This window comes from Crocodylus siamensis, chromosome 1 (genome assembly GCF_052110815.1).
Source record: "Crocodylus siamensis isolate JL-2025a chromosome 1, ASM5211081v1, whole genome shotgun sequence".
NCBI lineage: Eukaryota > Metazoa > Chordata > Crocodylia > Crocodylidae > Crocodylus > Crocodylus siamensis.
Genome location: NC_143395.1, coordinates 191,168,495 through 191,182,144, shown reverse-complemented (window position 1 = coordinate 191,182,144; position 13,650 = coordinate 191,168,495). Strand labels below are relative to the sequence as shown.

General features: G+C 42.3%; 1 protein-coding gene across 1 annotated transcript in view; it reads left to right on the top strand.

Moving 5' to 3' along the window:
• SNAP25 (synaptosome associated protein 25) overlaps positions 1-13,650 on the top strand; it is a 95,059-nt gene that overhangs the window by 56,260 nt on the left and 25,149 nt on the right. The window contains exon 4 of the mRNA XM_090051413.1: positions 10,346-10,394. Coding sequence (XP_089907539.1) covers positions 10,346-10,394 — 49 coding nt within the window. The remainder of the gene's footprint in view (positions 1-10,345; positions 10,395-13,650) is intronic.

Below are 13,650 nucleotides of genomic sequence, written 5' to 3'. Positions count from 1 at the left end.
GTCAGTCTATCCTGCTTATATGGCTCATTCCTCACCTTGGAGTCACTCATCACTTCAAAGTGATGGGGTGGAGGGTTTTACAAGTCTGACACCACCAAACTCAGCTCACATTGATCACCAATCAGCCATCACGTGGTAAAATACTTGGATTCTACTGCTCTGCCACAATATTTCAATTCAGGCTGCTAGAATATGTTCATGGACTAAGAGTCATCAGTACTAGCAGGCTTCCCACTGCAGGGCACATCAGACCCAGAGATAGGGTCTCCTGCTTCATTCACACTGACATTAGTGGGCATGTCAAGAAAAGATGCAGCAGGAAATGGCCTCAAGGTGCATGTTTATAAGTTAGCACAAGCACCATCCTTGTAGTTTGTAGACATCTTCCTACTGTAGTTGAAGCTGATGGAAGTTTGCCTCTGTGTTCAGTGGAGAGAAAGTTGAAATCTGATGTCCAGTGCCCATTAAAAAGAAGAGCTGTAATTCTCCTATTTTTGTCATCCCTGTTGCACTTCTGGTTTGTTCCCCCTTAATACAAGATTAATCGTTTCTTCCCCACCCTAAAACAACAGACTTAACTGACTTGCCTCTGCCACCTCTTATTGCTCCCCATGATCACTTAGCTTTCTTCTTGTTTAACACTATCTTGGACCCCCTCTGAGCTTCCCTCTGCCCCTTCTACTCTGCTGAAACCAATCTCAAAGTTATTTGTACAAATTAAGAACAACAGATAGCACTTCTCCCAAAATGTACAAGTCTAATCAGAGAAAGACCTGAGATAGGAGAGGTAACAGAGGCACTTCATAGGAAAGTGAGAGCAACTTGCCCCAAGAAAAATCTGGTCAATATGGATGTTTTTACATGTGCCCCAGGGGAGGGAGTGGGGAATGACACTCGGGAGTCACTCTAGTTAAAGTACCCACAGCATCTCACATATTCAGCATCCCATGTTTCAGAATGACAACAGGGGTGCTTTAATTAAAGCTCATTCCACAAGCTTTAATTAAAGTGCCCCCACCACCATTCTGAAGCACAGAGATGCTGAATACATGTGACACCAAGGCTACTGGAGCATGCCAATTAGCATGCTCTAGCACATTTGATTAATTGAGTCTGCTCCTATTCATGCTAATTAGAATGCATTGGAGTAGGCGTTGGGCATGTATGTAGGTGCCCTGTCAGACTTGTGTCTCCTCAGCCCTGATCCAGTGACCTGTGTATTGAATGCTGGGTTCATCTATACATGCACTTAATTGCAGTTGACTAATTGGCTCCACAGTAAACTGTCACTGTTTATACTTGCACCCATATTAGGGAAAAGTGCGTTAACCTATAAAATTAGTTATGTTATTTGCAGGATTCTATGTTCTCATGGGTTTCCATATCCATGAATGCGAAGCTGAATTGAAATCCTTCTCTTTAGGGTTTTGTTTTGGTTTTGGTTTTTTGGGGTGGGGTGGGGTGGGGAAGGGGGCTGGGTTTGGCAGTCTTCGTAACTGGTTTGTCCATAAGAAGCTATTTCTTTATACTGTTTGTATTTCATTTGCATCCTGTTTGCTCCCATGCAAAATATCCATGTCTAACATGGTCATAGAGATGATTTAATCCAATTAATGATCAGCCCCTAATCATTGTTTTGGTTGCACTGTGCTTGGAGCTATACAGTCAGAATAAAAAGACAGCTCTTGTCCCAAATTCTCTACTAAGCAATGCTCAGTGGTATTCTAGAAACATAAGACTGAGATATGCCCTTGACACTGCAGGAAGTGGAAGACATACATTTGCATTGGCTCCCAGCAGTGCAGGTCACAGTGCAGGGGATAAAATTGTCTCTTGGAGTCTTCTGCACTACCTGTGCAGATGGGCTGGAAATGGATAGGCCAGGAAAGGGTTTTGTTTTGGTTCTGCCTCTATCAGGCATCTCCACTGAGATGACATAGTATGGAAAAGTCTTCTTCTGGTCCACATTTATAATGCTGCTTTGCCAGGAACAGATAACTTCCCCTGTGGAGCTACAGGGGAACCAGAGAAGAACTGTGACTGACCTGATAAGTCCCACTTTCTTCCTTGGTCTGCTCCTAGACAGTAAAGCTACGCACTGGGAAAGTATATTATCAAGTAAAAGACTAGGATACCAGTCTGTGACACTTACTATATCAACAAAATGTACAATTAAAGCTATGATTATCAGGGATTACAAGTGTAAAATCTAAGACTCTCAACTGCTGCAATAACATGTTACAAATTTACATATATTATGGTACCACTGAACTGTGTGCAACAAAAGGTGAACATGATCTAGGGCTAAAGGACTCAGACTAAACCACCATCATACAGAGTCTGTTTCCACTTCAAACCTTTTACCTGTGAACTCGTTTTAAATACAGGATAACACAGTAGGGGTAAGCAATGTTTCTACCATGATCCCTACAAGAAACTAGAATGGCCTTTAAAGAAAAATCTATTATCATAAAAAAGACTATTTCTAGACATAAGTTAGAAATGAACACTCCCCACCCCTCCTCAGCAAGACCAGTACTGCAGGAATCTCAACAAGAGAGCACTCATTGGGATGTACAGACAAAACAACTCCTTTGTAAACTCGAACCCAAATGGGGGCTATTTTCTCATCTCATCAGACATGGTTTTACATTTAAGTTAATTACTATTTTAGAACCGAAAATAAGTTATACAGATTTTATTTTATAAATATATGGTGCCATTTCAAGATGGACAATAAATGAAGGTTCACATTTTCACTGACTTTCCTATCCAGAAACATGTCCTCACCTATAATGGAGAAATATGCCCTTTGGCCTGAATGCTGCACACGGATTTTTTTGCTTCAGGAAACCTAGGGTGCAGACAGAAGTACAGCTCCCCACTGTACCTGAGAAGGCTTTGCAGGAAGCGTTCTGAGTTACAATGATCCCCCAGACCAAACAGAAGTTCACTGTTGGCTCCAGGGGGGAGGGGAATCTAGCTGCTGCCTACCAGCCTGTAGCCAGTTTCCTCTAGCAATGGGCTGTCCTCTTTGCCAGCTCCCTCCCAGCCATGCTGTTTTCAGAATGGGATGGGGGCAAAGGGAGCAGAGGGAGCTTGTTTAGGGGTTCCTCAGCCAGCACTGGAGGGTGGGGTGGGTGAATTAAATGTACCCATCCCACCTCCCCAGCATAGGCTGAAGAACCCCCAGATCAAACTCACCCTGCTCTCTTTCTCCCCTCCCATTCTGAAAATAGCAACAGGCTGGGAGGCACCACAAACACAGGTTACAGAAGAAACTATGTTTTGAAATGTCTTCATCTGAAGCCTCATGCAATGAGGATTCAGATTTTCACCCAATCCACCATTTTTGAAGCAGTCTGCAGCTGTGCACTTGTATTTGGTCATGGCTTTGGACTGCTTTCTGTGGCCAGATTAGGCAAAAATTGTCGCTTCTATTTGAGCCCCTAGGGTCTGATTCAAAGCCTTTTGAAGTCGATTGCAAAAGTCCCTTTGACAAGATTAAGCTTTGGATCTAGCCACTGGTTAAAAGAGAACTAACATTAGTTTACATGTTTTTTTAGAAATGAGTATCTACCAAAACTGGGATAACTCTGTTGGCAGTGGTAAGAACATGGGACCAAATTCTCAGCATGTATAAATCAGCGTAACTCAGTGGTGTACTAATGTGGGGGGTGGGGGTGCTGGGCACCGGCCTGGTGAGGGGCACCAGCTGAGCCCTCCATGGGGTACTCTGTCCCCAGTGGCACTTCTGGTTTCACCGCTGGCATTTTTGAGCTCAGTAATCAGCTGCCGGGGGATCTCCGTGCCCCCCCCCCCCCCCAGCTTGGCAATTGGCTGGGGGGGGACGTGGCTCATTGCAAATACAAGCATTGCCCCTGGGTGCCAGAGACCCGTGGTATGCCACTGGCTTAACTGCACTGTAGTTGAATTATGCTAGCTAAAGACTGGCCCCACAGGCTTCAATCAAGCTACACAAATTTAGCCTATCTGAGGACATTTGGGTAAATCCCCATAGTAAAAGAACCAACTAATCCCTTTGATCAGATGTTCAGAAACACTGCAGTGTTATTAGGACTATTGCTAACTCAGAAAAGAGCTGAGTTGTATTAGAATGCATGATTAGAAAATGCATCTCTGACCACACTTTTACCTTTAGGGTATTGACACTTCTCCTTAGTGTCTTTATAAACTGCTGGCAATGTCAGCCTGTCCTGATACATAATTGTCTGCACTAATTTATTTAGAAGCAAGTCTATAAACCATAATGACTGATGTGAAATTCTTTATGTAAGTGGATTTTTATGTGTGCTATAATACTGGCTCACGATCTGGCATATATTCGGTTCTCAACATACCTATGGAAACAAATGGAAAGCATCTGCCATTATTGTGATTCTCCAGCTGGATACACTTCCTGGGCCTGATACTACCACTGTTTTGAAACCTTGTCTCACCATCTGCATCTGTGCAAGTATGTGTAAAACACAACCTAATCAGAATGGCTGCATTTTGCATCTGTTCTGTACAAGTTTGAGTGACTGCACAAGGTACAAAGCAGGTTCTCTGTGTCTTCAAAATGATTGATGTAGCTTGAGTTATCATTCCATTGTCTTTCCTAGTTCCTTATCCTTCTTGGGCAATTAAGAGAAATAATGACAATAACTTAGCAATTATATAGTAATACAATTCATTCCTAGAATGCTATGCAAATTTCAATGGCAGTTCTTATGCTGATTTCAATGGGCTTTGAATGAGACCCTAATAAAAAACCCTGTTACAGAAGATGGAGGGTAATGTACTCTATGAAATCCATGAGGGATCCAAATTCTACTCTCAGTTGCATTGGTTTTTCCTGCAGTAAAACCAGTTTTACAATGATGCGTCTAAGAATGGAATTAGGGTGCAACAGTTTTAAAATTGCAGGTTCTGGCTTTCTAATCAGAAAACATCATTTTGACCTTTGACAAGAAAACATCAGAACATGTAATTCACTTGAAACACATAAATAATTTCCTTAGCTGCAACTGGATTACTCACACATTTAAAGATTAACATAAACTCAGATTCTCTTTGATCAGGTACTACAGTGTGGTATTGTAGCCATGACAGTCCAGAAATTATGCAAGAGGCTAGGATTTCTTGGGGTGATACCTTTTATTGGACTAATTGGGTGCATCTACACATACAATTAAGGCAGAGCAATAACTGACACAGTTTGTGCCAGAATCAACTGCTCCCTAGCACAGCATCTATACGTGCCCAGGACTACGGCACTTTGAGCTGGGGTAGAGCAACCCTGGGCTGGCAGGGCACCCAGGGGGTCAGCCCCAAGTTCAGGGTGGCAACACTGGGTGGTGGAAGGCCTGGTTGGGGCATGAGGGTGCTAAAGAGAGGAGCTAGATGGCAGGCAACCCTTGCATTTTGGCACCCTCATGCCCCAGCCAGCCCTGGTCACTGTCTACACGTGCATTTCAGCACATATAAGTACTCCACCATAAGATAGTATTGTGCCCAACAATCTTACCTTACAGCAGAGTTAATTAATTTACTGTGCCCTAATACCAGCGCATGCATAGATGGTGATGCTGTACTGCAGAGCGAATTAGTCTACTCTCCAGTAAAGCACATGTGTAAATGCACCCACTGCGTAGCGGAGTTGGACAAACTTTCAGATGCAAGACATGCTTCATCAGGAGAGACTTGGTACCAAGTGTCTTGCATTCAAAAGCTTCTTTGATCAGGACATTTATTAAAAGGCTGTGTTACTGTCATTTAAAATGCAGAAGTTGGAAGGATGTGGAAGGATTTTTTTTTCAGATTTTTTATTTTATATAAATTGTATTATTCTGTTAATGTGCTTAAGCTTTAAATATTCAGAGTCCCTGGTTCAAAAACAGCTTGGGATGGAAGCAACCAAGTCCTGGAAGCCATAGATTTATCATTCTAAATCTTGTAAAAATCCAGTGCTTCCAGTGAAGTTTCATGTGTGAAACCACTGAAGGAGAGGGGCCTTGGTCATAACCATCTGATGGCTGTTCCATAGTTTATGTGAATGTTTTTGGTGGTGTCAGTCCTCCAATTTCAACTTGAGATGTGTCCACTTCACAAAAACAAAAACACAATGTTTTATTTGTACTAACTGGCACATATCCTGCCAGCCTCTGCAAAGACCAAAACCTGAGAGGACAGGGAGACAGACTATTCATTTCTAGAGTTGGGGTGGACATATTATGGCAGGCCCATCTGGCAAAGATTATACTGCCTTGAGAGGACTGCAGCCTACAGCACTCATTTAGAAATGCATTACATACCTTGTATTTTCTTTTTAAAAGAACATAAGTATCAGGTGTTCAGGTATCAGAAGTGCTTTGGCAATACATGATGGTCCCAATTCTTTTCTCAGATACAAAGGAAAGACGAAGGTAAACATCAGCCAAACTGAAAAGAGAATGCTGCATTTAGTAATTTGGAAACCCTGCCTTAAATAACAAGGGATAAGGTCCTGCACTACAAGGAACTCATGTGCACTATAGAGTCCCATGCACCATTTGCATTCTTCTCGTGTCTTTGGTATGGGCTACTCCATGTATCTGCTCTGCATTTACAAAAAAATGAAATTTCCCATTCAATTTCATAAGAGATTGCAGATCCTACATCTTTGTAAATACGTCCATGGCAGAAGCTACATATTAAAGGTCATTTCCTGCCCTCACCACAGTTTTACAACCACATCAGTGAACAGAATACATTCTGTTTGTGTGGCAAATCCTGTTTTGTCCCAAGGTCAAACATAATTGGAGCTCCTGGGTCCTTAGCATGTGTGAAAGTCTGCATCATTTTAGGTGCCCAAATGGGAGCAAGTCTTTTGAAAATCTGGCCTTAGCCCAAATTTCAGTGAAAGAAGCTGAAAAGAAAAATCAAAGAATATTGAAAAAGGGAAAGATTATCACTTGGTGCCAGATCCAACTACTGTTCACGTCAGCAGATTTCTTTTTATGAGCTTCAATAGGCTTTTTGCAGACCTCAAATGTCCATACATCTATTCACTCCACTGTCAATTAAATTCTTGGAGTTTTGCCAATGTATTATCACTGTGGACACATACACCAAGCCTCCTTGATAACAAATATGGTATGGCTTGATAAAGCACAACAGCACACCTGGCCAGGTAGGTACACGACAGCTGCACCCATGTTGCTCAGTGCAAAGATTTGCACAAAAGGATTTGGCACCAACTGTAAAGTTTATGGGCCAGTGGTGCAATCTTCCTCCCAGCAAAGCTCTATGAATGGAGGTTTGTCACAGGCCAGCTGGGCACTGTGAGTATATCAATTTAGCCACTAGGCTGTTTGGTTTGGAATCGGGGAGGCAGAGTTGGGAGGAAAGCAATGGCAAGTTTATTATAACACACACACACACACACACACACACACACACACACACACACACACACACACGTTAACAGAAAGATAAATGCAATAAAAGCAGATAATGCAATATTAAAGAGCTAATAGTAAATAATAACAACAGATAAATAGATCAATCTGTCACAGACTAGCAGGGCACTGTGACGGTATCAGCCACTGGCTGTTGAAAACAACAAATAGACAGACATGGGTCGGCAACTTATTGGCAGTCCCTCAATGCCAGGTGCGCACTGGGTGATTCCAGTGAAGTCAGGCATCCCCAACTGATGGAATTAAAAGGTGTTAAAAATAATTATAAAAGGTTACTACCCAGACTTGGGTTTATCCAATAAGCAAATTGCAATGCAGCATCTTCAGGTTTGAAATTAACATTACTCCGCCTAAATCCAACCCCTTTAGGACTCTCTGACTATGCTTTTTTGAGATGTGCTTTCCTGGAATGTGCTGGGTAGGCCAGGTGGTTGAATCCAGTTTTTATCATCATCAAGCCTAGATTCTGAGCAACAAAGAACCATTGGGTCAGCTAATTTCACAGCTATAGCTTTGTCTTTGAGGCCTAGTCAGTTCCACAAACAGTTACGAGTTACATTTGCAGGTTACAAAAATACAAGCTGTATATTAGACAAAAATTCCAAATGCCTCTAGAAAACACATATTTATTGTTTATTAATTTCTTTGGTTCTGGCCATCACAGAGGTTGTACCCGAGCAAAGACCAGAGGGTCAGACACTGATGTCTGTATTTGGTATTTAACTGTATCTGGCTTTTTCTAAGCCTAACAGGTTTGATGAAAACTGACAATACTTGTCAGATCACAAACAGAATTGCAGGTCCTCAGGGGCCCACATTTGGAAGGGAACCATGTCTGAGAGTACAGACTGCGTCAATGAGCAGGAGGTCAAGGAAGGAGAGAGGAGAAGCCAGAGTACCCCTCTGAGCAATCTGATGCTGCTTGCCAAAGGACCAGAAATGAACAGCTGTAGGGCTCAGGGGAGCCTGGGGAAGAAGAATGTAGCTGGCTTCTCCTTTCTCCACCCTCACTCTCCTTTTGAATTCACTGAAAGGGAGATGACAGAAGCAGGTGGACATTTTTTTTTAAACCAGCCACCTGCTGGCTACAGTTCAGTAGATAGCGTGGGACAGAAACAGGAGTACAGGCACTCATATTGCTTGCGACTGGCCTGAGCACAGAGAGGAGCTGGGCAGGCTCTGACAGCTGAGCAGTCCTCGAGTGTGTTAGGAAGTCAGTTGTGCAGCTGAGCCAATGCGTCGCACATGCTGCCAGACTGCCTCAGAGCACTCAGCACAAGGAGCTCATGGACTAGGCAGCCAACAGCCTGGTAGGCAGCACAGACATCCACCCCAGTTTCCAGACAGAGGCAGGAGCTGGCCATTACAAGAAAAGCAGTATGCATGGAATATTTGCCTCAGGATATCGAATGCTGGAAGACCGAGTTCTGTGTTAGCTCTGTGGAGGAAGGATACTTTTGACAAAAACACAAAAATAAGAGACAGGGCACTGGGTTCTGGTTCCCTGGCATTCCTAGAGTTCCAGCACATCCTTGGGCTTGTAACTGAATCTTCCAATGCATCCGCCAAATGGAGACAGCAATCCTTGTCTGCAACATAGGGGCATCATGCTATTAAGTAAATAGATGTTGATGAAGCAGTGCAACTATTTCCTGTGCACTTAGAGGAGACCCCTTGCCAGTAACCATTATTTATTACCAAGGTGTCAATATTCTGCAGTAGTCTTGCTTGCTTGACTCCTGAAATGCAACAGACACAGGAAATTTAGACTATTAATTATTCATTATCATTATTGTTGTACTGAGCAGGATGGGTCTGCTTTTCCTTTACAAAATTAAAAAAAGAGCTATGAAATACAGCTTAGTATTGAAAACAAATAAATTAAATACCAAATACAGACATCAGTGTCTGACCCTCTGGTCTTTGTTCGGGTACAACCTCTGTGATGGCCAGAACCAAAGAAAATACCTAGAAATAATACCACATTACCATGTTACAAAACAAGGACAGTAAATGCAAATGCCACATTTGTCGAGGATGCTTTTCCATTGGAAGAGGTAGTCAGGATCTTTAAAAGTACTCAGCTTTGACCTACCTCTGCTCTTAATGAAGAGGATGGCAAAACTCCCCTCACCCTCAGTAGGAAAAAAGCAAGGTCAACACTGAGCTGTTTTGAAAATGCTATCTGTAAAACCCCCCCATCATTGCTAATGGGAGTCTTCCCACTGGATTCAGTTGAGATTTGGCTTGGACTTTAAATTTATTAAACCTTTGTACCTAAAAAGCTGTTGTCTGTTCACATTAAATAGCATATTTACTTGATTCCAAGACAAGGTATGTTCCCCCCCTGCCATTTAATATGAAGAGGGAAAGCCTCTCACCTTGGAATCGAGTACAAAGTGGCAGGGGAGAGTGGGGAGAGGGGGCAGCATGCAGTTACTGAGGCTCCAGTTCCAGCCTCAACCCTGACCCGGGGTCAGAGCTACAGATACTGCCTGTCTCCTTCCAGCCCAACCCAGTAGCAGTGGCAGCTCCAGATAGGCCAGGTTAACAAGGCCAGGCCAACTCAGCTCCGGTCAGGCCAACTCAACTGAGTATCCAAAAGATCACTGATAGGCTTATAATGCAATGGAGAATACTCGGTTTCCCATCCAGTACCCATTCATACAAGAGTTTTTGATTACTCCACTAGCCCTTAGGACCTATGAGCTATTGTCATTCTTTTCACTGATTTTCTTTTGTCTTCTTAAATCCCAATATCTAAGACTAATTATTCTCTCACTGATCTCTCTTTTTCCTCTCTTTCTCTCTCTCCCTCCCCCACTTTTCTCTCTTTTTATCCTTCTCTTTTTCCTTACCTTGGAACCACTCTTGGAATGTAGAGTAAAGATGCTGGTATCAGGACTTTGGTTATGTTGGATGAGCAAGGAGGTAAGTTCAGATTGCTTCAGTATGCAAACAGCATACTCCAAGAACTGTTTATTATGTGCAATTATAAGCAATCATTGGAGCCCTTTAAATGTGTGCGTGTGAAAGAGAGTATTTGTGTCTGAGGTTAGCTGACATGGCTTTGCTGGCTTTATGTAATGGATTGACCTGCAAAAAAAGTATTTTAGTTTGCTTAATCTGTGCATGGGTGGCTCCTGTTAATGGCAAAAGTACTGATTCCAGAGCTGACTGGAATCAGTGCAGATCTTTGAGTGGGCTTTGGATCAAGCCCTAGTACCACCAAAAAGGGTAGTGAATGTGTTCCAATGTACTTTCAAGTACAATATTTATGTATGCACCATCTGAATATTTCCCTCAGGTGATTCAAGAGCAGGCAAAAGCTAAATGAAAGCACACATAAAACAGTAGATGTTCCCTTCCATCATGTCCGATGCAACTCTCAGTGAAGAAGACAGGAATTTTGCATGGGAAATAATAGCAGAATACAGCTCATTATAACACACAACAGCAGGGGTGGACAAAATGCAGCTCAAAAGCCAGATGTGGCCCGCCAGGCCATTCTATCTGGCCTGTGGGGCCCCTAAAAAATTTAGAAAATTAATATCTGCCCCTGACACCTGTCATGAGACCCTCGATGGCTTGCCAAAACTGAGTAAGTGGCCCTCCGTCCAAAATAATTGCTCGCCCCTGCACTACAGACAACCTTACATGGAGGGAGACTAGTGCATAAATCTGATAGTCAGATTTGCAGAGTTGGATGAATTTAAAACAAGAATTGGGAAATCTCACCTTTCCCTATACTGATTGCTGAAGGATGAAGTTTAATTCTGTCAAGAAGATTCCATCTTGCTGCAGTTTCACAGCAAGAGCAAATACATGTCTCCAAAGAGAAAAGTCCCCAGTTATTGTTCATTCCTGTTACTCCGTATAGCACTACCTTTAATTTTTTTTGGGGGGGGGGGGTAAAATATCAAACTTCAGCGTGGAGCATTTTCTAGAAGTGTAATGTTATACCACTTAGCAAAGCACCAGAAATGGAGTATAGGGAACAATACTACATTATTAGGGAATGGACTAGATAAGCTAATAACTCCTTTTCATCTATAATGTCTGTGCTTCTATAGTGCTAAAATGAATGCAGTATAATAGTGGAATCTCAACAGAAGGTATTTTACCCATTTGCTTTGTTCTAAAGGGAAAAATCTCATATAAATGATCAATCAGTTACCGTGAAATGATTTGCTTGTTAACAATAAGTATAAAAGGTGTATTTTCAGTTCAGGTTTCCAGGTATCCAGCATCATTCCAGTTTAATGTTTTCAGCTCCTTTTAAAAAGCAGCTGTTTCACTGTGGAATGTTGATGTCTAACAAAGTGACTCCTTTTCACAAAGGAATGAAAGCAGGAGTTTCTCAAACCAGTTGGCACCATAAGCAACAGTAATTCACCTGAAAGGATGGCAAAGATGGCTGTACTAGTGCTATCCCAAAGCTCATGTGGTTGTTTAATATTTTGGACCAAATCCAAAGCTCATTTGTACCAGCTTAGTATTCTGCTCTTTGTCTATTTTGCTAAATATCTACAAGAGAAAAAATATTTTAGGTTACTAACAGACTGTCATGGTGATCATGCTTTTCTTATTGTGGAAAATTCTCAGCTGAGTCAAAAAAAAAGACTCCTTACTTAGGATTGGGTAAAACAAGCAAGGGCTGATGCTATCAAAATAGACCTAGAGCCCAGTATCATATTTCTTGTGCACAGGAAATCCCCATTGGCACTAAGTGCATAGGTAAGATGAGCAGAATATGGCCCATAAGTCTATGGTTATAATGTCAATTTGCTGCCCAAGTCAGAGTTCTGGAATTTCACATTTACCCTGCAATAAGATGATAAAGCAGAGAAGTATGAAATGTCTGAACTAAAAATTCCTGAAATGCATCCAGTTTTGTATTGCATTACATTACAAACCCCAAGCCGATCTGACTGGAAAATTTCCTGAGGTTCATGAATTTTTAGAAAGAACCTGGGCTCAGTAACAGACATTTATAGTTCTGCATGAAAACTATGGGGGGAAGGGGGCAGGGAGGAAGCAAAACACTCATTGATTTTTACCTGCTTTGGAACTTTACTAAATTCCATTAAGCTTTACTCTAGACATTAAAAAAAGAGAGCTGGGAAAGTAACTGATTTTCTGGTTCATTAGCAGAACTGAAAAACTAAGGGGAAAGAATCATTTCCGGTTGACTGAAAAATTTCATTGGACCTGAAACGAAATCTTCCATTAATTTTTTTTTGGAGGGGAAAGGGGAGGAAGCATTTCAATAAAAACAAAAACTTGAAAATGAAACATTAACACTTTCCAGAAACTGATTTCTACTCTTTTGTCCTAAACTATTTGCTAAATTTAGTAGAAATTCAGAAGCAGTTGGATAACAAACAATAATGATTTTCAGTGAATGAACTATTTTTCCAAAGGAAAAAAACCCCCTCAAATACAAAAAAGATTACCTAGATCCAAATTAGATCTGCAATCACAAGCGACAGGGCACTGACAGATGTGCAGCTCCCCGCTGTAACTGAGAAGGCTTTGCAGGAAGCGTTATGAGTTACAATGATCCCCCAGAGCAAACAGAAGTTCACTGCTGGTTCCAGGGGGGAGGGGAATCTAGCTGCTACCTGCCAGCATGCAACCAGTTTCCCCTAGCAATGGCCCCTCCTTCCTCCCAGCCCACCCTATTTTCAGAATGGGAAGGGGGAAAAGGGAACAGAGGGAGCTCAGTCTAGGGGTTCCCAGCTGGTGCTGGAGGGTGGGGTGGGTGAATTGGAGTCCCCCCACCTTGGGCTCAAAAACCCCCAGGCCAAACTCCTTCTGCTCCCTTTCCCCCCTCCTATTCTGAAAAAAGCAACAGGCTGGGAGGCAAGCAGACAAATTACTGAAGGTGCTCTCTTTTGAAATGTTTCATCTGAACCCTCATGCAATGTGGGGTTCAGATTTTTGTGGGATTGGGCCGTTTTAAGACACTTTGTAGCTGTGCATGTCTGTGTGGTCACAGCTGCAGAGTGCTTTCAGGAGCCAGATCGGGAAAAACTGTCACTTCTGTCTGCACCCATAGACTATAATGCCAGAGAGAAGGTATTTCTTTCCCTTCATGTGTAGTACTCCATGCATAGCATTCTGACAGAGAGAATATGTCGCTAGCCTGTTTTCTTTTAATGCTAAATTCATTCTTTTGCAGAAG